Genomic DNA, 26,022 nt, shown 5'->3' with positions numbered 1-26,022 from the left:
GGTGTGGGGGTTGGGAGGATGTTGTGCAGTGTTTGTGTTCTCCAAGGTGAACATTTCATGGAAGCTGTGTGGCCACAGCTCCAATCTGAACTGCTTTGGTCTCAAGGTCTGTGACTGTTCTGGATCTGCAACTCCCTTTTCTTCCCGCAGCAGCCAACTTGATAAGCTATGGAAAGATAGTTCAGAAATAGTAAAAATAACTAAATAAATGCAAAACAAAACAAGGAGCCAAGGAAATTTATGGCAACAGGTGTCCAGGCCTAGAGTCATCGGGTTTTAATCTCTTGTTTACCAGTCCTTGGAACAGCAAAATTGTGTCCTTGCGTCCTGTTCTGTCCTTGTCCCAGGAGCCTTCCTCTCTCCATAACAGTCAAATAAATAATTTTTTTTCTAAATAAGGTAGACATTTAAGTTACAGCCAGTTAAGTAATTTATTTGCTTTGCTTCAGCATCTTCCCTATGAAAATCTCTGCCCTTGGGCCCACCTGCAGAGTGTCCCTAACCATTTTTGGATTTGGGATCTATACAATTGGCATTGTCATTTGTTCAAATATACCTTGCAAAATTTAGTGTGTCTTTGTTTAGTGTTTTAAAAACTTTTAAATCTTTAATTTTTAAAAGGTTTAAAAAAACCTTTGTTTTCATTTAATCAAATTTACGTACTAATGGAATGTATGTATTTGGATGCTGCTTCTCCAAATTGCACACTTCTCCAACCTTGGCATCAGATAGGACATTGCCACTCTCATTTCCTGTCCACCTTGACTTTCACACAGTACTTGTTTTTTACCCCACAAGCACCAGCAAAACCAGCTTCTGAAGGATATGATGTCATCGGATGTAATTTAATACACCTAATGTTGAAACTACAAACTATGTCAAATTCATGCTGTATGTGACAGATGTTGCATATCACTGTTATTTCCCTCAATAATTTAAGATCTCATGACAACCTTGAGAGTTCACTGTGCAGCTCTGGAATGCCTTGGTGCATAATTTGGGAACTGTATCTTTTATGACTTAATAGCCTTCACTAAGCTAAGGAAGAGGAAGATGGTAGTTATTGTATAGTGAGCAAAAGAAAAATAAGATTACACTAGCTGTGTCATGATGATTTGATTTCATTAAGAATGATAGTGTTGCTGAATGTTGGGCATAGGTATGATAGCTTCTATTCTTAAATTCAGTGTTTTTTACTATTAATTTAAAATGGGTAATTTATTATCATTTTTAACAGGTAGATGAATTGCATATATTTATGATCCAGTGGATGGTAAATTTGCTGATTATAATGGTACCTGACTTTGTTGATTACAACACTCTCCCAAAGTTGGAGGAGGAAAGTGCTGAGGAGCATGATGTAGGAGTTGCAAAGTTAGAGGTAGAGGCCATTTCCCTGGCAAAAAAGTTGTACCAATACTCCTGTTATTTGAACAGGTAAAACTATCTGCTTATTTTTTTTTTAAGATTTATTTATTCATGCCTACAAGAACTGGGGTGCAGGCCAGAGATGTGGGCGGTGAGAGGATTCACCAGAGACAGAGTGGGGAACAGAACAGGCAGATCTACTGAAATACACTGTTGAGGGGAACAGTGGGCAAATCAGGAGAGGTCTGCTGTGCCATGTGGGTAGCTCCCGGGCCGGATATCAAACTTGTGCTGCAGTGGCTGCGGCTAGCTTCATAGTGCTGCATCTTAACCCCTTGTACCACCAGGGAGGCCCTATCTGCTTATTTTATTACTTCTCTTTGGAACATTAAATGTCCCATCAAATAGAGAAGAGAAGGGCAGCGAAGTCACAATAATGAAGGATTGTTTTAAAACTTTGAAAGCAAAACTAGTTCAGTTTTTAAAGTGGCTTCAACAATGCCCTCTTGGAATAAGAGGTTTTTGGTGTTCTTCCAATGGTTTCAGAATGCTTTTGGAAAAAAATGTTAGCATAGCCAGTATGGGAAGTGTGTATACATGTGGAAGTGAGAATTAGTATAAAACAAAAAGACTCACTTGGTTGCATAGATAAGATACATCTTCCACTTTGCTGTTACTGGGCAGGGGGTGGGAGGGAGCATTTATAAAGAAGTTTATAGTCTCCCATGTAATTTTATACAAAAATGAATGTATATTTTTGCATATTTCACCAAACATCAACCAAAACTTCTCTTTAAATAACCCCCCCTACCCAAATGGAAAAATCCTTATATTTAATAAACTATAAGATTCCCATAAAATAAGATGAGCTCTGAAAAATACTTTTTAACTGGGAAACAAAGTATCGCTATGATTATTTCAAATTTGGAAATTAGCTTGTATAATCTAGCCAGTTTCCCCTTTCATTTCCATTCGTTGTTACCAGTGTCAAGAGTGAGAGGAATGGAGGTTAGGAAGAAGATGAGCTGAGAAACTGAGAAAGGGACAAATTATTTTCCTTGTTGAATCATTAATGTAATTGTTATGGTAAATTTCCACGGTGTCTGGATTTAAAACGCCTAGAAGAACCAACAGTAAATAGTTGTGTGCTTCCCCACAGCTGTTGCGAAGGAATGGATCTGAGTAGAACCGAAACGTCATCGAAAATTCCTAATAAGGAAGGTCATGAACTGAGTAAGATGAAGGTAATAACCCCATCTTCCCCTTACTTTTGCTTTCTTTTGTTGCTTTCTTTTCTATTTTTTTTTAAGAAGTGGGGTACAGGCTAGAGTCACAGGGGGTGAGAAGATCACCAGAGACAGAGCAGGGAGCAGAACAGGCAGATGTACCAAAATACGCTGCTGAGGGGAGCAGCGGGGCAACACAGAAAAGGTCTGCCGCGCCATGTGGGTTGCTCCCGGCCAGCCAGGGATCACACTTGCACCGCAAAGGGCCCTCCCCCGCCCCTGACAGCTTTACAGCACTGCCCTCAACCCCTGCACCACCAGGGCCCCCCCCTTTTTTTTTAAATAATAAATTTTATTTTTATATTCCCCATACAATTTCAACCCCTCCATTCTGACCCCAATCCCTCCCCTCCCTCCCCCCACCCCACAAAAAGTGTCTCTGGTTCATAATTTTTGTTGATTTTCACTTTCTTATAGTTATTCAATTTCCTGGTCCCTTATTTAAGTTTTCTAGATTCCTGCTATGAGTGAGACCATCCGGTATTTTTCTTTTTCTTTTTGGCTTATTTCGCTGAGCATGATCCCTTCCAGCGCCATCCATGTTGCTGCAAATTGCATGTGTTTATCTTTTTTAAATGCTGAGTAATATTCCATGGTGTATATGTACCACATCTTCTTGATCCAGTCATCTATTTTTGGGCATCTGGGCTGTTTCCAAAGTTTAGTTATTGTAAATAGTGCTGCTGTAAACATAGGGGTGCAGGTGCTCTTTGGATTGATGTTTCTGTGTCCTTTGGGTAAATACCTAGGAGTGGAATTGCTGGATCATATGGAAGCTCTATGTTTAGTAGGTCCAGAAATCTCCACACAGCTCTCCATAGTGGTTGGACCAGTTTGCACTCCCACCAGCAGTGCAGGAGAGTTCCTTTTTCTCCACACCCTCGCCAACATTTTTTGTTGCTAGTTTTTTTAATATGTGCCATTCTCACTGGTGTGAGATGGTATCTCATGGTAGTTTTGATTTGCATTTCCCTGATTACAAGTGATGTTGAACATTTTTTCATATGCCTGTTGGTCATTTGCATTTCCTCTTCAGAGAAGTTTCTTTTTAGCTCTTCTGCCCATTTTTTGACTGGATTATTTTCTTTGTTGTTGTTGAGTCTCATCAGCTCTTTGCAGATTTTTGTGATCAGTCCTTTATCATTAGTGTTGTGTACAAAAATGTTCTCCCAGTTGGTGGGGTTTCTCTTTGTTTTTGTTATTGTCTTTTTTGCTGTGCAGAAGCTCTTTAATTTGATGTGGTCCCAGCTGTTTATCTTTGCCTTCACTATCACTGCTTTGGGTGATGTTTTTTGATGATTTTTAGCAGATTTTTACGACTAAGTGATTTCCAGTAAACCTGTGCATATTTATAACTTGTACAATTTGATAATTTCTAAAATATGCACATGCCTATAAAATAACCACTATTATCAAAATAAAGAACATATCCAAATCACTAAGTTTTCTAGTACTCCTTATAATCTCTCCTTCCCTTATCCTGTTCCCAGGCAATGTCTGATCCTCTTTCTTTTTTTTTTTTAATTAATTAATTTATTTTTTTATAGAGGCATGTTATTTACTTATTTATTTATTTGTTTGTTTGTTTTGTTTATACATGCACTGGGCAGTCAGAAGCGCGGGAGGGTGAGAGAATTCACCAGAGCCAGAGCAGGGAGCAGAGCAGGCAGAAAGACTGAAGTACACTGCTGAGGGGAGCAGCGGGGTGGCAGGAGAGGTCTGCGCGCCTTGTGGGACCCTCCTCTGGTGGCCGGGAAGCAAGCGGGGATCGAATCGGCGCCGCAGAGGCCGCGGGCAGCTTCGCAACCCAGCGCTCAACCGCTGCACCACCGCGGAGGCCCCTGATCCTCTTTCTAACACCAAACATTATTTTTCATTTTCTAGAATATATATAAATGAAATCTTAAGAATGTGTACTTTTTGTCTGACTTATTTCACTACCATAATTAATTTTAAATTCACACATATTGTCACTTTATAAAAAATTTATGCTTTCCAGTACTGAGTGGTATTTCATTGTATGCATATATATAATTTATGTTAATGAGCATTTGAATTATTTCCAGTTTTTGACTGATACAAAGCTTAGTGTATATTCATGTGCATACACATCGCTTTTACTTTTCTTAAGCAAATAGCTTAGTGACTGAGTCATATCGTTTGTTTCTGTTTAACTTTGTAAGAAACTGTCAGGCTGCCTTTCAGTACGTGGGTGTTGATATGCCATTGTGGTCTGCCTTTGCATTTTTCCTAATGACCAGTGATATTGAACATCTTTTTGTGTACTTATTTGTCTTCCAAGTTATCTCCTTTGGTGAAATGTATATTTCAAAGTTGTTAAGAGGATAGATTGTAGACATTCTCATCATAAGAAAAAAATTCTATGCTTATGTGGGGAAATGGATGTTAACTAAATTGATTGTATTAATCAATGGTAATATATACATATATCAAAACATTATGTTGTACACCTCGTACAATGCTATATGCCAATTACATCTCAGTAGGTTTGGAAAAAATGCAAAAACAGGAAATTCAACGGTCTTATTTGGTTGGTGGATAACTGAGTTATTTAATAGTTCAAGTGAAATAAAATTAATAGAATATGAAAAAGTTGAATTATCTGTTCAAATTGCTGGTCCATTTATTGTTGGCTAGTTTTCTTATTGTTGACTTGAAGAGTTCTGTGTATATTCTTGATACAAACCCTTTTTGAGGTATGTGATTTATAAATATTTTCTCCCAAAGTGTGATTTATATGTGATTCATGTTTTCTTAACAATGTCTTTCCAAGAGGTGATTGTTAATTTTGATGAAGTTCAATGTATCATTTTTTTCTTTTATGAATCTTGCATTTGGTGTTATATCTAAAGAAATTTTTGCATAATAACATTGTAACAGTTTCCCCCTAGAAATATTATAGTACTAATAAGATACAGGGCTATCTAATTTCTTTAATGAATTTAAGGAAATTTCTGTATTTGGTATCGGGCTACTATTTCTTAAGTAAACTTAATAACTTTGATCTTAAAAAGAATTTGTTAAAAAAAAAAAAGAATTTGTGACTTCATGTAAATTGTCTGATTTATTGACATTGAATTGCTTAGAATACTCCTGAATTTCTTTTTTTATAATTATAGGATATCCATTCTCTCCTTCCTGTTATTGAAAATCTGTGTCTTCTTTTGTCCTTATGAGTCTACAAAAAAATATTTTTTTAAAGATTTATTTATTTTTATACAAGAGCTGGGGTACAGGTCAGAGGCGCTGGAGGATGAGAGGATTCACCAGGCAGAGAGGGATGCAGAACAGACAGACAGACCAAAGACACTGCTGAGGGGAGCAGCGGGCCAGGCACGAGAGGTCTGCTGCGCCATGTGGGTATCTTCCTGGCCGGCTGGGAATCGAACCCATGCTGTAGAGGCTGCAGACACCTTCACAGAGCTGCTCTCAACCCGCTGCACCACCAGGGAGGCCCAAGTTTACAAAATTTTTAAAAATTTCCTTCATCTCAAAAAACTAGCTTCTGATTTCATTGATTTTTTTTTTTTTCTATTTTTCAATTTTCTATTTCCCCAGTTTTTACCCTGGTCTTTGTTTCTTTTTCCTGTTTTAGTTTTAATTTTCTATTCCTTTTCTAAGTTTCATAAGGTATAGTAAGACCTGTCCATAAATGGTAGAATGGATAAATATGTTATGGTAGGAAAGGACAAGCATATAAAGTGCAGGAAAGTTTCTATTCTTTGGTCTGTGTGATGTTTAAGTGATTTGTCATGAAACTTGACAAGTGTGTTTTATGCTCCTGTATACATATGCTAGATCTTAGAGTTTTTGAAAATAGGTTATAAAAAATTTTATGTGCAATTAATAAAAATTAAAATTTACTAATAAACTTAAAGTAATTTACTAACAAAATTTAAAGTCGCCAAAAGATGGAGACTTTTCTAGGAAGATCGAAAGTAAATAGCATTAACTTTAAGAATAAAATTGACCAATTTTCAGAGAAGAAATGCATGTATTTGTGAAAAACAACTAAAGATTTTGGCTGGACTCCTCATACAAAGCTTTTAGACTTTCACAGAACAGATAATCCCCACACTATATAAACAACTTAAGAGTATACATAATGACTGAAAGATTTCCTTGTTTCAGATAGCTACTCCTGTCCCACTATAACCCAGATCCCAAGCCCTGTCCATAAGAGATAATATAATTTAGGCCTATATTCATAAAAAGTTACCTTTGTACAGTTTTTTTTAACTGAATGAATTACAAAGTTAATTGAATGGAGAAATGGCCATTCAATTTAAAGGAATTTTATTTAAATTATATTTAAAGGAATTATATTTAGTAGCATCTCCATAAGTGTGAGTGAATAAATAAATTGGTATGGGGCCTCCCTGATAGTGCAGGGGTTAAGATGCAACCTATGAAGCTATCCGCAGCCACTGCAGCACAAGTGGATCCCCAGCCAGGGAGCTACCCACATGGCACAGCAGACCTCTCCTGCCTCGCCCGCTGCTCCCCTCAGCAGTGTATTTCAGTCAATCTGCCTGTTCTGTTCCCCACTCTCTCTCTGGTGAATCCTGTCACCCCTGCATCTCTGGCCTGTAGCCCAGTTCTTGTATGCATAAATAAATAAATCTTTAAAAGAAAAAAAATAAAATAAATTGGTATAATCTGTTGTTATCTGCTTGGTAATTATCTTTTTTATCTCTTTCCAGAGAGAATGTTATGAGTGGATTACCATATGTTCACACCTCCTCTCGAAGCTCAAAGGTAGAGAAATAAAGTTATTGACATTTGACGAGAAAGAGAAGCTATTTGGACAACAGGTATTTGCCACATGTTAGCACTGGCCATTACTCAGCTTCTTCCTGTATTTCAAAAGATGAGGGTTCAGTGACTTTTTCCGACCAGTGTTCTGAATTCTCATTCATTTATTCAGATCAGGAGGATTAGAAGCTCCTCTCCCTTCTAAGGGCTACAGCATCCACCCAAACATTTCTTCTCATTTCCTTTTGATTTTGATCTTCTACCATAAAGGAAAAGATGATTTACATGAGCAGCCACTTCTGAGATTGATCCTCAGACATACCTGCTTCTGCCTACCTCCATTCCCATCTCCTCCCCACCAAGGTCAGCCCTCCCATACAAGGAGATTTCTTCCCTTGAGCATTTAATCACATGCCCATTGTCCTCCCTCTTTTGTATCTTCTCTCTAATGGTTCCTTTTTATCCATTTATAAACAATCTGTAAAAATGGTTATTTCTCCCATCATAATAATACTGTCCCTTTATATTTTTCCTTCTCTTCTTTGTCTCTTTCCTGTCATAGTCACTTTCCTAAAATTCAAAAACTATGAAACCACCAATGATTTCTTATCACTAATTCAAGTAACTCCAGTCTCTATTTAACCTAACTTCTTTATAGCATTTGACCTTTGGAGCACTCACTCCTTTTGTGATCTCTCCTTTAAAAATACCCTTTTTTCCCCTCCTACTTCTATGTATTTTTTGACCATCCTTCATTTTAGTCTTCTTACCCTGTCTGCCACTTAAATGTTGTTATTCTGTTGTTGGCTGGCTTTCACTTCTCATTTTACACCCTGCATATAACTGTGTTAATCCAGTGGTTTTCATTCTCGCCTGCTGACTATGGATCCTAAATCAATGACTCTCTTACTGGCAGTCACAGACATTTATTTTTTCCTTCAATGTCAGGGAGTTTACCTCCAGTAAGTTCTGAAAAATCTCCCTTTGCTAATAGAGTAAACTATAATCTGATGACATACATTCAATGCTCTTGGGTCTGAAAGGGAAGGTTCTTTCTACCCATTCGTGGGGCTTTTATTTTACATTTAAACACTGAAGAAACACACCACATTCTAAATGACATAACTTTAGCAAATGCTCATTTATCTTTGCTATGCACATTTTGAATTAATCATTAAATGATTTCATCAACATTATAATTTTGAAATTGCAGTTTAATTTTAGAGATTTAATGAGCTCCACAGACTGATCTTGGCTACACATCAGTCCTAGGTAAAAATAAAAGAAGTCTACAGAATCAGAGTCATCAAGACTTAAGAACAGAAAGGATTTTATTTTACTTGATTAATTTTTATTTATTTTTAAAAAGAGTTATTTATTTATGCATACAAGAGTTGGGGTACAGGCCAAAGATGCAGGGGGTGAGAGGATTCACCAGAGACAGAGTGGGGAACAGAACAGGCAGTCTGACTGAAGTACACTGCTGAGGGGAGCAGTGGGCGAGACAGGAGAGGTCTGCTGTGCCATGTGGGTAGCTCTTTGGCTGGCCAGGAATCAAACTCACGCTGCAGAGGTTGTGGACAGCTTCTCAGCACTGCGCTCAACCCGCTGCACCACCGGGGAGGCCCCTAGAGTAGTTGCTTTAAGATGCAAACCAGATCAGCCTGTTTTGGTGCCTCATTGCTTTCAGGATAACATGCAGTCTTCCTGGGGTGCCACAATCCTCGTGGACTGTGGTTCTCTCCATTTGCCCTTGGGTTTCTGTTCTATTGAACTGCTTTTGTTCTCAGAGCCAATTATGCCTAGAACTCCCTTGTGCCATTCTTTTGTCCCTGACTCAACCTTCAAGAAAGTTAGACATTAACTCCTCCAGGAAACCTTCTTGACCAACCTTCTCTTTCACACCAATCCACCACCAGATCAAGATTAGATGCTTCTTTTCTTTGACTATCTATATCCACAGTGTTTTCTAGTCCACTAAATTGTAAGTGTCTTAAGGGCAGGTGCCATTCTTATTAACCATTGTATCCTTATTACTAACAGTGTCCAGTAGCAGGATTAGTGCTCATTAAATGTTTTTGTAATTGCTAGTATATGTAAAATATTTCCCTACACTGAATTAGAATTATGATATTTTTTTATCTCATAGGACTATTTAATTGATCCTGAAATTAGCAAGTCTTTAAAATTGGATGAAGAAGAAAGTATATATAAGGAACTTAAGACAGAAAAGAGCAAACAAAAAACACAAGAGGTAAGATTATTATTTTTTCTATACATACTTATAAATATTTTTAAAGATTTATTTACTCATGCATACCAGAACTGGGGTACAGGCCAGAGTTGAGGGGTGGGTGACAGGATTCACCAGAGACAGAGTGGGGAGCAGAACAGGCAGACTGACTGAAACACACTGCTGAGGGGAGCACGGGTGAGACAGGGGAGGTCTGCTGCACCATGTGAGTCACCTCCCTGGCTGGGGATCGAACTCATGCTGTAGAGGCTGTGGATAGCTTCATAGTGCGGCGACTTAACCTCTTACACCACCAGGGAGGCCCCTCTATATGTTTTTAAAAATGTTTTATATGTACAGATACACTGTGGAAAATATAAATATATCATTTGGAGTAAACTCTAACTTTCCTCATATAGATTTAATCATACCTGCAGACATACTTACCTCTTTTCACAGGAAATAATGGGAAATCCAACCATTTCCCATTAGCTTCATTCATACCTACACGCCTATAAAATACCCAGTCTACTTCATCTTGATGCTATTTCTTTATCCCTTCACTGCCAGATTTTCAAATAGCAGTTTAAATTCCCTTCTCCACTTCTTTAGCTCCTGTTCTGAGCTGCCTTTTCCCCACTTCTTCCAGGCTCACCTCCATACCTCTCTTCTCCTTACCTATTTCTGTTTCTTACTAGTAATGTTAACATTTCCTGGGACCCTTGTAATAGTAATCATGAAAATATAGTGATAACTACCAATAATTGAATGTCTACTATGAGCTATAGCCTCTGCATAGTTTATCCTCCATCTATATACAAAACATTACCCCCATTTTATTTTATTTTAAGATATATTTATTTATACAAGCACTGGGGTACAGGCCAGATGCATGGGAGGGTGAGAGGATTCACCAGAGACAGAGCGGGGAACAGAACAGGCAGACTGAATGAAATACACTGCTGAGGAGAGCAGCAGGCGAGACAGGAGAGGTCTGCCACACCATGTGGGAATCTCCCCGGCCGGCTGGGAATTGAACCGGCGCCCCAGAGGCTGCAGACAACTTCACAGCCTTTGCTCAACCCTCTGTGCCACTGGGGAGGCCCAACATTACCCCATTTTACAGCTAAGAAAACTGAAACTCTGAAAGGCTGGCTGGCTTACCCAAAGTCACATAGCTATAAGTGGCAGACGCAGCATTCAAACCCAGACAAGTGTGGCATCAGAGCCCTTGCCAATTCCTAGATTGACTGCTGCTGTCTTTGACTTTTGGAATTCAAGAAAATCTAACATTTTCTACAATGTTTTTGTTTACTCCCGGTGTTTTCTTCCTTGCAAATACTTTAAAATGTTGGCCCGTCCTCAGGCTCTCATCTCAGTCCTCTACTCACTGCACATGCAGGACAACAGCACAAAAATATTGTACACCCCCAAAGTCTCATTCTGACTAGCATTTTCTGTTTAATTTTTGCTACAGTGCTTGGATGTAAAAAGCACAAAATAAATAGAAAACATTATTTGGTCATAAATCATGTTTAAATATTTTAATTATTAAAAAAATTTAATTTGTAATGTATCCCCTCAACTTCTCCTGTGGTCTTAGTTCAGATCCTTTTCTATTTCACAAACTCCTACTCAGTCTTCAAATACAATTTTCTGTACAAAAACTTTCATGTGTGTTTTGGCAGAATGCAGGCCCATTTTCTGGATACACTAACTCTTGGAATACACCTCTATGTCCTCGCTTCCTGACACTACTGTGAGTTCTGAGGTCTGGAAGAAATTCTCTGTTTATCCCACAGTTTTCATTCCTGTCCCCACTTCCCTAACCCCACTAATTTCTCACATAGTGTTTGGGATAAGTCTTTTAAAATGTTTGTTGAGTGATTAAAGCAAATAGGAAATTAAAGCTTTAGACACAGCAGCAAGCGACCTGCCATTTCACTCTGTCCCATGCCAACCCACTAATAGGTTCTGGGTGTTTTTGTGCCCTAGGAACCATCAACATCTACAAAGCAGCAAAAATTCATCCGATTCATTGGAGACGATGAAAATGTTTATTCCAAACCTCTATTTGAATCAGATATATTTTCTTCCTGGGTATGTATCTGAGTATGAATTTCCCAACTAGGAAATTCAAAACCAGAGGAAAAAATCTAGGAAATTTAACATTGTGTAAAAATTATGTAGCTTAACTGACATTTAGGTCCTCCAGGAGAATCAAGGACTTCTGCGTAATATATGTTACAGGGTTTTTTTCCTTCCAGCATTTTCCCTAGGAAAGTCTTGTTTATTTTTTTTTTAAAGATTTTATTTATTTATGCATACAAGAACTGGAGTATAGGCCAGAGGTGTGAGGGGTAAGATTCACAAAAACAGAGAGGGAAACAGAACAGGCAGATTGACCGAAATACGGTACTAAGGGAGCAGCAGGCGAGTCAAGAGAGGTCTACTGCGCCATGTGGGTAACTCCCCGGCCAATGGGGGATCGAACTCACGCTGCAGAGGCTGCGTGCGGATAGTTTAATAAGCTGCATCTCAACACCTTTCGCCACCAGGGAGGCCCGGAAAGTCTTATTTTTTCACCTTAACTTTATAAAACCTTCTCATTCTCTTCTTTAAAACTCATTTTGAATCAGTATTTTAATTTTTTTCCTTACTTTAACAGTATCTTTCTCAGTATGTGGCCAACTTAAATACAGTCATTCAGCAGACTCTACTAAATACCAAAATAAGCACAGAGCTCCAACCACAAGAATTATTGGGAAATTTTTCAGTGGCTGTGGGAATTCAGTAGGAAAGCATATTTAAAATTCCTCCACAAAAAGTTCTAGGATGTGATAGGTTTAAGTCAGCCCTAGGTAGTATCTTGGTGGATGGATGCTGTGCATTTAAATGCACTTCATCCCATTAATCTCCAAAAATGGTACACAGCATTTGTATGTTTGTTCAGACTATGTATTTTCTTGATGGAGGGAGAAGGGAATCCATAGATTTCATCAAATTTCACAGTCCCAAGGTTAGGAACTATTTTCATTGTTAGAGACCTGATCCATCTGCATAGGCAGTGGGCGTGCTGGGCGAGGAGCTGTGGGAAGGAGTGTTGGGCAGCAGATAGCTAGGTCACTAGGTCTAGGCAGAGGTGTGGCCCAGAAGTTGCCAGTCTGTGTCTCCAGGGAAGTTGTAGGAAACATGTCCTGAGTCTGATAAGACGAACTGGGAGAGACCATGTAGAGTTAAACAGGAACTGGCAAAATTGGGGTGAGAGTGGTACATGGGGCATGGGTCCAATCACATTCTCCCAAAGTAGTACCTTTTCAACAAGTTTTCTTTTTTTAATTTTAATTTTTTTAAAGATTTATTTATTTATTTATACAAGAGCTGGGGTACAGGTCATATTTGCGGGAGAGTGAGAGGATTCACAGGAGACAGAGTGGGGAACATAACAGGCAGACTGACGAAATAGACTGCTGAGGGGAGCAGTGGGCGAGACAGGGAGAGGTCTGCTGCACCATGTGGGACCCTCTCCGGCAGGCCAGGATCAAACTGGCGCTTCAGAGGCTGTGGACAGCTTCATAGCACTGCGCTCAACCGCCTGCGCCACCAGGAGGGGCCCTCAACAAGTTTTTAAAACGATGCTAATATGCCAATCAAGAGGAAGCAGTGCTAATGCAACGTCAGGAGACATGAGCAAAAAAGATGAAGGGTAGCACCATTTTCTCAGCTAACCCCCCAGTTCTACCCAAAGCCCACCTGCCTCAGAATTGTTCCCCTGTGGTTAGAACCCTGCTTTGTCATCCAAGTTAAGCATCAGGTTCAGGCCTGGAGTCAGGCAGGAAGCAGACAAGAAAACAAGAGCCTGTATCCTAGGACAAAACGGAGGGTGTGGGGCATGTGCTCGGGGTTCCCTTCTATCTACAGCATGATTGTGTGGAGCCAAGTAGCTAGATTACCTGAGGACAGTATGGCCAGAAAGTCCATCTCCAGACTTCAAAAAGTTGTTCTTGCTGCTGCTACTATATTTGGGTTGCTGCTACAACCTCTCTAGGTTCTCATTGACCACAAAGTCTGGAAAGTGCTGTCCTGGTGTACAATTACTTGTGAGTTCTTGGAGGTAAAGATGAATTACATTTATTCTATGGCTTGGTGGCTGGAACACTGCCACAGTAAAATGAGATCACCAGGAGCCTAAACAGTTGTGCTAGTCCAGCCAAGACAAGGTAGTGTGGGTACCCAGAGAATGAAGATGTGTGTGAGGTCAGAGGTTAGGAGCAGGAGATAGAGCCTGGATTAAGTTTTTCTCTTGGTTTGGATTGCACTGCAGGCCCTGAGGAACAGACTCTGTTTTCCTGCCAGTCATAAGAATACTGGGACTCTCAGAAGGCAATTTTAAGTTTTAAAACTTTGACCCAAGAAGGGGGAGCAAGACAGAAGGAGAGAAAAACATGTGATTGGGAAAATAAGAAGAGAGTAAAAGAGTTCAATTAAGAAATGCTGAAATATTTCTCTAGAGTTCTTTTAGGAAGAGCTAGCACAGTGGAATGGAAAGTGTGAATAGGAGTGAAGAGGTTTGGATACGAATTTTGCTTTCATACACTAGATCATTCTGTGTGTATGGCAGGCTCCCTACCTTCTTAGATCTCCCTTTCCATCTATAATGACAGGTCACCTTTTAATTGCCACTGGTTGGGAAACATGGGCAAATGAGATTTTAAAAAGTACATAGTTCTAGAGAAATGACATCAATTCATTTAAAAAATGTATTTATAACTTTTGGCTTCTAAAGTTCCTCCTTTACCTTTTTCTTACTTTGTTTTCTGGAACCATTAGAGTCAAAATAAATAAAAGGGGTTTTCCCCCAAATTTTCCTTGCTTTAATATTTATTAGGTTCCATAAGGAACTGAAAGATCTTACTGGATTTTGCAATGTTATGTGCTTAATGAAGTAAATTATTAATAAGATAAATATAGTTAAGTTCCTTGATCTTTAGTTTGATTTATTAGAGAAATATGTTTACCCTTCTCCCTTTCTTTTAAGACCTTTTCTTTTCCTGTTTCTTTTTCTTACTGTTTTTCCTGTTTCTTACTTGAAACTCCAAGTATATGTCTACCTGTAGCATATACCAGTCAGATCCTATTCTTTTTAAGTATTAAGAGTATGCTTAATCTTCTCCTATATAAATATGTATAGAAAAGAACATTCTGGAAGGCTGGGTCTAAAATATCCTGAAAAGAAGCAGAGTATTAACTGTTGGAACTCTCAGTTCACTCATAGTACATATTCCCTTTGTCAGAGAGAATCAGCTAATCAAAATACATTGGCCCAAAAGTATCTGGAAGCAATGATTATAATTGAATCCACACAGGAGAAATTAATGTAAGTATGAGGTCCCACAATGGTAAGAGAGTAAAGATGGCTAACCTGGAGATTTGACTGAAAAAGCCACACTTGTTGGTTTACCTTTGGTTCTCCTGCTTCCTTCGTTGTCACTCGTGGGGTGGGTATCTCTAAATCTCCCAGAGGCAGTGAACTGCACTGCTGCTACAGGAATATCCCACACTCACTCACAGTGGACGTGGAGGAAGTAAAAATGTATTGTGTGTGTATGTGGGGGCCGGGGGAGATGGGGTGTAGGAGTAGATCCAATTCAGTATGTTTTTAAGAGATGAACTATAGAAATAAACAGAACTGGGAGAAACTGTTGTGTGCAAGAAGGAATGTTACATAACCAAAGAGTATGAAGAGCAACAAAGAGTTAAGATGGCTGACGACATCAAGAGATGAACATAGCCACATAAATATATTACATACTCTCTAGTAATTCAGAAGCACATCTCAAACTGGTTTTCTTGATTGTGAGCTCTGGTTTTAAAGGTGTCGAAATGAAGGAACACTGTTGGGTTTAGTGCGTTGGATCACATCAATTGAGAGAAGGCAAAATAACTCCTGAAAAGAGCTTCCCTGGCTATTGAGGAGTCAGATTTCACTAATTCATAGCACAACTGCAACTCTCACATCCAGAGTAGTGCCCAGGTCCCCAGTTTTTGGTTAGTCATTGATGCCGCTGCTTTCTCTGTTTGTACTGTTCAGGCACATGCATCTGACCCCACTGACTTTTATAGACAATGAGTTCCTATGTATGAAGGATACTTTTTTAAATTTTCCATTTTGTTATGTTTCTCTGGACTTTGCCCACATTAGGCAGGTTGAAAACAGAGCCAGAAAAGCAGAGGAGCAATGTGATGATATAAATGAGAAATTCCATTACACCCTTATAAGCAAAAAAAATCTGGAGAAAGAATTAGAGGAACTTTTGAAGTCCAACAAGAAGGCTGAAGAAATGCAAGAAGAAAATGGAGGGGAGAGAGAAGTAGAAGAAGAAGCTGAAGCTGAAGAAGAAGAAATAAATCCAGTACAAGATTCCTCAAAAGCTCTAAAGAAAGGTGAGATTTGCTTTCTCATATTGCTTTATTAAGATGCATTTATAAAAAAATTGACCGGGTGACAGATATCTTAGAAAAGTATCTGTATCCTTAGTGCTGAGCTGCTGGTTCATATTTCTCATAGGAAAGCACATACATTTACTATAATAGTATAACTTGCAAACAGGAAAACCACATAACAATTGTTGACTGGTATACTAATATGAGATACAATTTTGAATTATTAGACTGGCAAAAAGTTTTAAAAGCAATCAAGTATGATGCCTGGCACTCCTTTAAAAAATACAGACACCTTTGGAGTTTTCTGACACGCAGAGGGCATATATAGTACCATCTCTGTAGGAAATAGTGCAATGAGACTTTTCTCATTGCGTGGTGAAGGGATGGAAAATTATGTTTGTTATAGGAAGGAGCCTTGTGAATATGAGCAAAGATCTGGACAGAGGAGAAGACATTAATTTTTATGTCAGTTTTACAGTTAATATTTTTGGGTAGATGGCCCAATGTAACCCTTTCAGAAGTGTGTTTAGATATTTAAGAACATGTATAATGCTTGCACCTAATAATTTCAATCTTATGCATTTATTGTAAGGAAATAACACTAAATACAGGGAAAAATGAGTGCACAAAGATTCAGTGTATTATTGTATATATTAGGAAAAAATAGAAACAACCTATCACTCCAATCATGGGGAAAAAGCATTAAATGAATTCTGCTATATTAATAAAGGCCAGTACTACGCCACGTTAAAATGGTGTCTATAGAGGTGTTTGTAGTGACATAGGAAATTCTCATGTTAAAATGTCAAATGCAAGAAACAGGATATGATGCAGCATTTTAAAGCTAGTCACAGACCAAAAAGAAATACACCCAGCTTGAGGGGGCGGAGCAACATGGCGGCGAGGAGACGCTGCGAGTAAGATCTCCCATTAAAAAAAGTTAATAGGGAGGAAAAGCGGCAGGTCCCAGTGAGAACCGGGACACGGAAGATAAACGGGTGACGCCAGCAAACTGCCCGAAGAAGAAAGTGGCCATAAAAGAGGACTAGAAGGGAGGGAAGCGCAGAACACTGCTCCCCTCCCCCGCCCACAGAGGCGGCACTCTCTGACCGGCAGAGAGGAGGAAACAACAAACCAAAACGGCCAACAAGAACAAATGACACAGCAAGCGGGACTGGGAGTGGAAAGGAACTATTGCAGCCACCACACCCCGTGAACGGGAGCTGAGGCGAACCCTGCAGGATCCGCCGCAGCAGTGAGCGAACGGCTCCGGGCGCCAGTAGAGAAGAACAAAGACCCCGGGAGACGCGCACACAGCCCGGGCTGCCCGTAAGCTGGCGCGGGAAAGCGGCGCGCTTGGCGCACTTGAAAAGCAAACGCGGACTGGGATCCTGGCTGCCCAGGTCCCCGCGCTTGCGACCTAGGCTTGCGGGGAGACGCGCGGAGGCCCTCACGGGGGTGAAAGTCCCTCCCTGAGTGAGCAGGAACCAGGCGCCCAGGCACGGGAGCGGGGTGCAAAAGGCGCCATTCCCGCGCCACTGAACTGGGCTACAGCCCGTGTCCTGGACCTGAGGGCTTTGAACTGAGACCCGGGGCACGAAAACTCGGGGCGTGGGTTCTCCACGACGGTGGGGCACAAGGCAGACACAGCACCCCAAAGCTGTTGAGGCTTACCCTACCATTCCCGCTCTATCCCCTGTCCCACGGGGTAGGGGGAGGCGAAAAACAGCCCCCCAAGGACAATAGGAGAGATCTCTGGCGCCACCTAGCGACCAGGAAAAAAAAGTCACTAACACCCCATAGAACAGGAAATTTCTTAAGACTGCTTGAGAAGGGCAGAAGGCTTCTGGAGGACCCAGTGGCCAGCCGGGAAGTTAGCCCACGCCAGGCCCCTTCCGACCAGCAGTCTGAGCCCACAGAGGGAGCAGGCACCCACGTCCGGGGCAGACCGGGCACACAGAAGAGTGTGCCTGAGACCGGAGGCGCAGGGACTGCATCCCGCTTCGCCATTATAGAACAGGGACATTTCTTCAGTAAAAACTGCCTAAAACCATCAGAAAGCTCCCCCAGAAGCCAGAGATGGCTCCTGCAGGAGCCAGAGGGGAGCGGAGAAGTTCACCCAAGATGCCAGCCAGTCCGAGCAACACAGTGTCCCAACGCATACAACAAATTAGAAAACAGACAGTAGGGAGTAGAAGAACCACACGCAACCTAACAACGCCTCAGGAAAGAAGCACACCACAAAAAGAAAACCACTCCCCAGATTGCAACGACAGCAACTTGGAAGAACTTCTGAGCCTTTCAGAAAGAGAATTTAAAATTGCCATGATTAAAAAAGTGATAGATCAGAAGAAGGAAATTGAGTCCCTAAAGAGGGAAAACAATGGTCAGAAGAATGAAATTGAGTCCCTAAAGAGGGAAGTAAAAGAAATGCAGGAGATCAAAGAATTAATGGAGGAACTAAAGAACTCTGGGAAAAGCAATGAAAGCAGAATAGATGAAATGGAAGAACGAATAAGTACTCTTGAAGACACAGAAATAAAAAGAACCAAAACAGAAAAGGAAAGAGAAGTACGAAGGAAAAAGAATGAAGAAAGACTCCGGGAACTATCTGACTCCATGAGGAAAGGAAATATAAGAGTTATAGGAATTCCAGAAGGAGAGGAGAGAGATGTAGGAACAGAGAAAATATTCCAGGAGATAATTGAAGAGAACTTCCCAAATGCGAAGAAGGAGCTGAAAATTGATATACAAGAAGCAAGAAGAACACCAAACTTCCACGACGAAAGGAAAAACACAGCAAGACACATAATAGTAAAGCTCCCAAGAATCCAGGACAAGGAAAAAATAATGAAGCTGACAAGAGAGAAGAAACAGATAACATTCAAAGGAAAACCAATCAGGCTGACATCAGACTTCTCTGAAGAAACACTACGGGCAAGGAGAGAGTGGAGGGACATAGTCAACAGACTCCAAGAAAACAGATGCCAACCAAGAATACTCTATCCCGCAAAGCTCTCTTTCCTCCATGAAGAAAGAATATGGACCTTCCCAGACAAAGAGAAACTCCGGAATTTCATTGCGAATAAACCCTCACTCCAAAAAATACTACAAGGAATCCTAAAGCCAGAACCTCAGAGGGACGAATAACAACGAAAAAAGACCAAAAAAAAAAAAAGTTATTAAAAGAATAAATAAATAAAATCAAAGGAAAGACAAACACAATGGCAAATACAGATGCTAACATATCAATATTAACTCTAAATGTAAATGGACTAAACTCTTCAATAAAAAGACACAGAGTTGCAGCCTGGATTAAGAAACAAAACCCAACCTTTTGCTGTCTCCAGGAAACACATTTAGCTACAAAAGATAAAAATAGGCTCAAAGTCAAAGGATGGAAAACAATCCTACAAGCAAATGGGCCAAAAAAGAAAGCAGGAACAGCTATACTTATATCAGATAAAACAGACTTCAAACTCAAAAAAATAAAAAGAGACCCCAATGGTCACTACATTATGATCAAGGGGACAATACTTCAAGAAGAAATAACACTCATTAACATATACTCACCAAACGAAAGAGCACCAAAATATATCAGACAACTGTTGTCCTCTCTGAAAACAGACATCAGAGAAAACACATACGTAGTGGGAGACTTCAACACACCACTATCAACAATGGATAGATCAACAAGACAAAAAATAAGTAAAGAAACTAAAGCTCTAAATAAGGACCTAGAGCATTTGGGCTTAACAGACATCTATAGAACACTAAACCCAAAAAAAACGGAGTACACATTTTTCTCAAGCGCACACGGATCATTCTCCAGGATCGATCACATACTGGGGCACAAGACAAACATCAACAGATACACCAAGATTGAAATCATACCAACCATCTTTTCTGACCACGAAGGCATCAAACTAGAAATAAACCATAAAAAGAAGGCAAGGAACTATCCTACCTCATGGAGATTAAAAACCACACTAATGGAAGACCACTGGACTAACGAGGAGATCAAAGAAGAAATTAAAAAATTCTTTGAATTGAATGACAAGGAGGACACCAATATCCTAAATGTATGGGATGCAGCAAAAGCAGTAATAAGAGGAAAATATATAGCAATAGAAGCTCACATCAAAAAACAAGAAAGAACTCAAAGAAACAACCTAATCTCAAAGCTCAAAGATCTAGAAAAAGAACAACAAAAAAACCCTAAAACCAGTAGAAGAAAAGAAATAATAAAACCAAAGCAGAAATAAATGAAATTGAAACTAAAAAAACAATCCAAAAGATCAATGAAACCAAGAGCTGGTTCTTTGAAAAAATCAATAAAATAGACAAACCCCTAGCCAGGCTCACAAAGGAAAAAAGGGAGAAAGCACAAATACACAGGATCATAAATGAAAGAGGAGAAATCACAACGGACACAGCAGAAATCAAAAGAATAATCAGTAACTACTATGAACAGTTATATGGAAACAAGTTCAACAATCTAGAGGAGATGGACAAATTCCTACAACTCTACAATCACCCAAAGCTAGTTAAAGAAGAAATAGAACACCTAAACAGACCAATTACAATTAGCGAAATTGAAATGGCAATCAAAAACCACCCCAAAAACAAAAGCCCAGGACCTGATGGATTTACAAATGAATTCTACCAAACATTCAGAGACGAATTAGTGCCTATCCTTCACAAACTCTTCCAAAAAATTGAGAAGGACGGGACAATACCAAACACGTTCTATGAAGCCAATAATACACTAATACCAAAACCGAATAAGGACAACACAAAAAAGGAAAACTACAGGCCAATCTCCCTAATGAACACTGATGCAAAAATCCTCAATAAAATTTTAGCTATCAGAATCCAACAATGTATCCATAAGATAATTCACCACGACCAAGTTGGATTCATTCCAGGGACACAAGGATGGTTTAACATCCGAAAATCAATCAACGTTATCCAACACATCAACAAAAGAAATATAAAAACCATATGATAATATCAATAGATGCTGAGAAAGCTTTCGACAAAGTGCAACACCCATTCATGATAAAAGCCCTTGAAATTCTTGGGATACAAGGAACACACCTCAACATCATAAAGGCCATCTATGACAAGCCAACAGCCAGTATCATTCTCAATGGTGAAAAGCTGAAAGCAATTCCATTAAGATCTGGAACAAGACAAGGATGTCCACTCTCACCACTGCTTTTCAATATAATACTGGAAGTCCTAGCCAGAGCAATAAGACAAGAGGAAGACATCCAAGGAATCCAAATAGGAAAAGAAGAAGTCAAACTATCACTATTTGCAGATGATATGATAATATACATAGAGAACCCCAAAATCTCCACAGAAAAACTAATTCAACTCATCAATCAATTCAGTAAAGTGGCAGGATACAAAATCAACACGCAAAAGTCAGTAGCCTTCCTATACACAAACAACAAATCTGAAGAAGAAGAAATCAGAAAAACCATCCCTTTTATTATCGAAACAAAAAAAATCAAATATTTGGGAATAAATCTAACAAAAAAGATAAAGGACCTATACAAAGAAAACTATAAAACACTATTAAAAGAAATAGAAGAAGACACAAAGAAATGGAAAGACATCCCCTGCTCATGGATTGGAAGAATAAACATTATTAAAATGGCCATCCTTCCAAAAGCAATATACAGATTCAATGCTATTCCAATCAAAATTTCAATGTCATTCTTCAAAGAAATAGAACAATTATTGATGAAATTCATATGGAATCACCAAAAACCCCGAATAGCCAAAGCTCTACTGAAAAAAAAAGAAGGAAATGGAGGCATCACACTCCCAGACTTCAAACTCTACTACAAAGCCATAATCATCAAAACTGCATGGTATTGGAACAAGAACAGACATACAGACCAATGGAATCGAATAGAAAATCCAGAAATAAACCCACAGATTTATGGTCAACTAATCTTTGACAAAGGAGCAAAGACTATGCATTGGAGCAAAGAAAGTTTGTTCAATAAATGGTGCTGGGAAAACTGGGTCGCTACATGCAAAAGAATGAAGCTTGACCACTACCTCACACCACACACAAAAATCAACTCAAAATGGATTAAAGAACTAGACATAAGACCTGAAACCATAAAATACATAGAAGGAAATATAGGCGAAACACTACGGGATTTGCACATCAAAGACATCTTTACAGACACATCACCCAAAGCAGTGATAGTGAAGGCGAAGATAAACAGCTGGGACTACATCAAATTAAAGAGCTTCTGCACAGCAAAAGAGACAATAACAAAAACAAAGAGAAACCCCACCAACTGGGAGAACATTTTTGCACCCAACACTAATGATAAAGGACTGATCACAAAAATCTGCAAAGAGCTGATGAGACTCAACAACAACAAAGAAAATAATCCAGTCAAAAAATGGGCAGAAGAGCTAAAAAGAAACTTCTCTGAAGAGGAAATGCAAATGGCCAACAGGCATATGAAAAAATGTTCAACATCACTTGTAATCAGGGAAATGCAAATCAAAACTACTATGAGATACCATCTCACACCAGTGAGAATGGCACATATTAAAAAAACTAGCAACAACAAATGTTGGCGAGGGTGTGGAGAAAAAGGAACTCTTCTGCACTGTTGGTGGGAGTGCAAACTGGTCCAACCACTATGGAGAGCTGTGTGGAGATTTCTGGACCTACTAAACATAGAGCTTCCATATGATCCAGCAATTCCACTCCTAGGTATTTACCCAAAGGACACAGAAACATCAATTCCAAAGAACACCTGCACCCCTATGTTTATAGCAGCACTGTTTACAATAGCTAAGCTTTGGAAACAACCCAAATGCCCAAAAATAGATGACTGGATCAAGAAGATGTGGTATATATACCATGGAATATTACTCAGCATTCAAAAAAGATAAACACATGCAATTTGCAGCAACATGGATGGCGCTGGAAGGGATCATGCTCAGTGAAATAAGCCAAAAAGAAAAAGGAAAATACCGGATGGTCTCACTCATAGCAGGAATCTAGAAAACTTAAATAAGGGACCAGGAAAATGAATATAAGAAAGTGAAAATCAAAATCAACAAAAAACTATGAACCAGAGACACTTTTTGGGGGGGGGGGCGGGAAGGGAGGATTGGGGTCAGAATGGGGCTTTTGCAATTGTATGGGGGAATATAAAAATAAAATTTATTATTTAAAAAAATAAATAAATAAAATAAAATGCAAAAAAAAAAAAAAAAGAAATACACCCAAATATTGTCAGACATTGTCCCTGGTGGATGGAGGTTTATGGGGAATTTCGTCTTTATTGTTTTATACTTAATGCATGTTCTATGATGATAATAATTACCTACAGGAAAAGGAATTTAACTCTTCATTTTTTATCTTTAATTAGTGCTATAATTTGCCCTCATGCACTTCTCAATATCCCCAATATTGGAAGCTTTTTAAAAAAAGTTTGCTTTCATCTTCAATCCAAGGTCGTTTCTCAGGACACCTGCTGGCAGAAGGGATAGTACTGAGAAGATAGCTACTTTCTGTTTTCTTCTGTCACCCCTATCTTCACCTGCACCCCCAGCAAAAGCAATAAGTTAGCCAGTCCCTCACAGTTTCTGGCCCCATGTGTCAATACTGTCTAGAGGAAGAATCTGAGCCCATTTTCTCTTCTTCTGTTAATTCTCAACTGGTAAAATGTTAGTTATTACAAATCCTTTAGTTTTAGGTTTGAATATATGTGAAATAGTTTTCATGAATTAAAAAAAAATTCATCCTCTCATGTGTTACAATTTTATCCTGGTAATTTGAAAACTAACCTTTTCCAGATTACAGAATAATTATGCAAACCATACAAAAGGCTTATGTGTTAAATTGAGGTATTACTTCACTATAGAATGAGTGACTTCAGTTAGGTCCATTTCCATAAAGGTCTTGGGGATTAGATTAAATCAAGAATAAAATTTTTTATAGCTATATATCTAAGTTATATATATATATATGCATATGTATTTATATATATAGTTACTTCCCAACCCCAAACAGTAACCTGTACAAACACATAGTCATCCTTCCCCATCTTTAGAGACACCCCCATCAAAGTCATGGAGGGGGGTGGGGTGCAAAGTGATAGATGAAAAGACTTGCAAAGCTTAGGGGAATTGACTCCTAACCAAGGCAGTCCCCATGCCACGCAGGTGACTTAAACATTTTCTCTGGAAAATCCAAGTCAGACATTCCTTAGGGTTAGCTGGCACGCCTTTAAAAAACACAGACACCTTTGGAACTGTCTGACACTCAGAGGGCGTATATAGTACCATCTCTGTAGGAAATAGTGTGATGAGACTCTTCTCCTGAGAGCTGTGTGGTGAAGGGATGGAAAATTATGTTTGTTATAGGAAAGAGCCTTGTGAATATGGAGTAAAGATCTGGACAGAGGAGGGAGACATTATTTTTTATGTCAGTATTTTTAATAATTATTGTCCTCTGAATTGAATGAAGAAAGGAATTAAGTAGGGAGTCTGTGTGGCCTCTGATCTCAGTGGGACCAATGGCGAGGAGTGAGGAGATACACTACAGGGTGGGGTTTATGTAGGATCTATTTGCAGGAGACTGACCATGGGGACCAGGAGACAGAACAAGGGTGCAAGGGTGGCTGTGAGATGGTTCTGGATACTAGTTCTATTCGATTTTTTTTCCACTAAGCTTGGGATGTGTACAAGAAGGAAGGAGGAATGTTCTTCCTTTCTTTTCTCTTCTAGGCCACATAGCTCACTTTTCCAGGACTCAGGCAGTTAATCAAATACACTTAAACTTTGGGAAAGTGCATTCTGCACCTCAATTTCCCATTACCTTAGAGGCACACAGCTTGTTTGGAGCTTGGGGGTTACTCAGGCAGAACAAAATTGTTTTTATTGCTCTATAAGATAAAAAATTCTTAGTAAATAGGTAGTTGTTATCAATGCTGTTAATTGTTTTTGTCTTTTCAGAAGCGCATCGAAAGGAGGGTCCTTCCAGCAATAAATCCAGAACCGGGACTAAACCCAATCACAACATAAAACCCAAATAGCATCTGTGGGGTGGTGGGCATCACATAGTTCCCCTTACTGAACCCACCCCAGATGGCTCTGCTGTAGAGTCAACAACGTGGCTCAACTGGAAACACTTCCTTTGCAACAACTAGAAAAATTATGATATACAAGCCAAGAACACTTTTTCTTTTAAAGTCAAAGTGATGGCTGTAGGTTATCTGTGCATTAGTTTTTTTCCCCAGATTAAAGATACTTGTGCAAAGATTTGCTAGCTTCTTAAATTGATTTCCTAACAGAGGTCTATGAAAAATATTGGTTTCTATAAAGAAAACAATTTTTTGAAAATGAATTTTGCATGGAAGAATGGCAAATAAAAGGTATTCTCTTTTCAATTTAAAAGAGAGGCTCCTGATAATGCTCTTAGGTTTCTGCAGCATTTTCAGATGTATTATGATTTCAGAAATATGTGTGATTTATCTGATCATCTGATCATTACAATAATCCTACAAAGTAAGCAGGGGAGATGCTGTTATCCCCACTTCTCAGAAGATGAAACTGAGGTCTGAAATGGTTATAAGACTCCCGAAGATCAGAGAGCTGATTAGCATCAGAGCCCCCAGTTGCTGTACCTCTGTCTAGATTGTTTGACAATGCCAGTGTGCCAGCAGGCCATTGCTCAGATGGCTTCCCTTATAGGGCCAGTATTGCCAAAGATTCATCCAGAATTTCCATTTTTTAAATTTTCTTGCTTCATCTATCTGATCTGTTCATGATCCTGGATGTGTCAAAACTAGAGATGGACTAACCTGCAAAAATAAGTTGCAGATGATAAGTGGATGTTCTGGGCAGTCATTCGGCAAGAGCTCC

At 39.3% G+C, this 26,022-nt stretch overlaps 1 protein-coding gene across 4 annotated transcripts in view; it reads left to right on the top strand.

Moving 5' to 3' along the window:
• Positions 1-25,447, top strand: part of AXDND1 (axonemal dynein light chain domain containing 1) — a 73,109-nt gene extending 47,662 nt beyond the window's left edge. For all 4 annotated transcript variants that reach the window (XM_037506379.2, XM_037506380.2, XM_037506382.2 and 1 more), the window contains 8 exons: positions 1,238-1,437; positions 2,528-2,612; positions 7,379-7,489; positions 9,580-9,684; positions 11,659-11,763; positions 14,958-15,040; positions 15,866-16,107; positions 25,114-25,447. In XM_037506379.2, the coding sequence (XP_037362276.1) occupies positions 1,238-1,437; positions 2,528-2,612; positions 7,379-7,489; positions 9,580-9,684; positions 11,659-11,763; positions 14,958-15,040; positions 15,866-16,107; positions 25,114-25,193 (1,011 nt within the window). In that variant the 3' untranslated portion in view covers positions 25,194-25,447. The remainder of the gene's footprint in view (positions 1-1,237; positions 1,438-2,527; positions 2,613-7,378; positions 7,490-9,579; positions 9,685-11,658; positions 11,764-14,957; positions 15,041-15,865; positions 16,108-25,113) is intronic.
• Positions 25,448-26,022: the final 575 nt, after the last annotated feature.

Source organism: Talpa occidentalis, unplaced genomic scaffold, assembly GCF_014898055.3.
Source record: "Talpa occidentalis isolate TD23 unplaced genomic scaffold, MPIMG_talOcc4v2.1 talOcc4.12, whole genome shotgun sequence".
NCBI classification, from domain to species: Eukaryota; Metazoa; Chordata; class Mammalia; order Eulipotyphla; family Talpidae; genus Talpa; species Talpa occidentalis.
The sequence above is the reverse complement of the archived record's forward strand: the minus strand, read 5'-3'. Positions and strand labels throughout refer to the sequence as shown.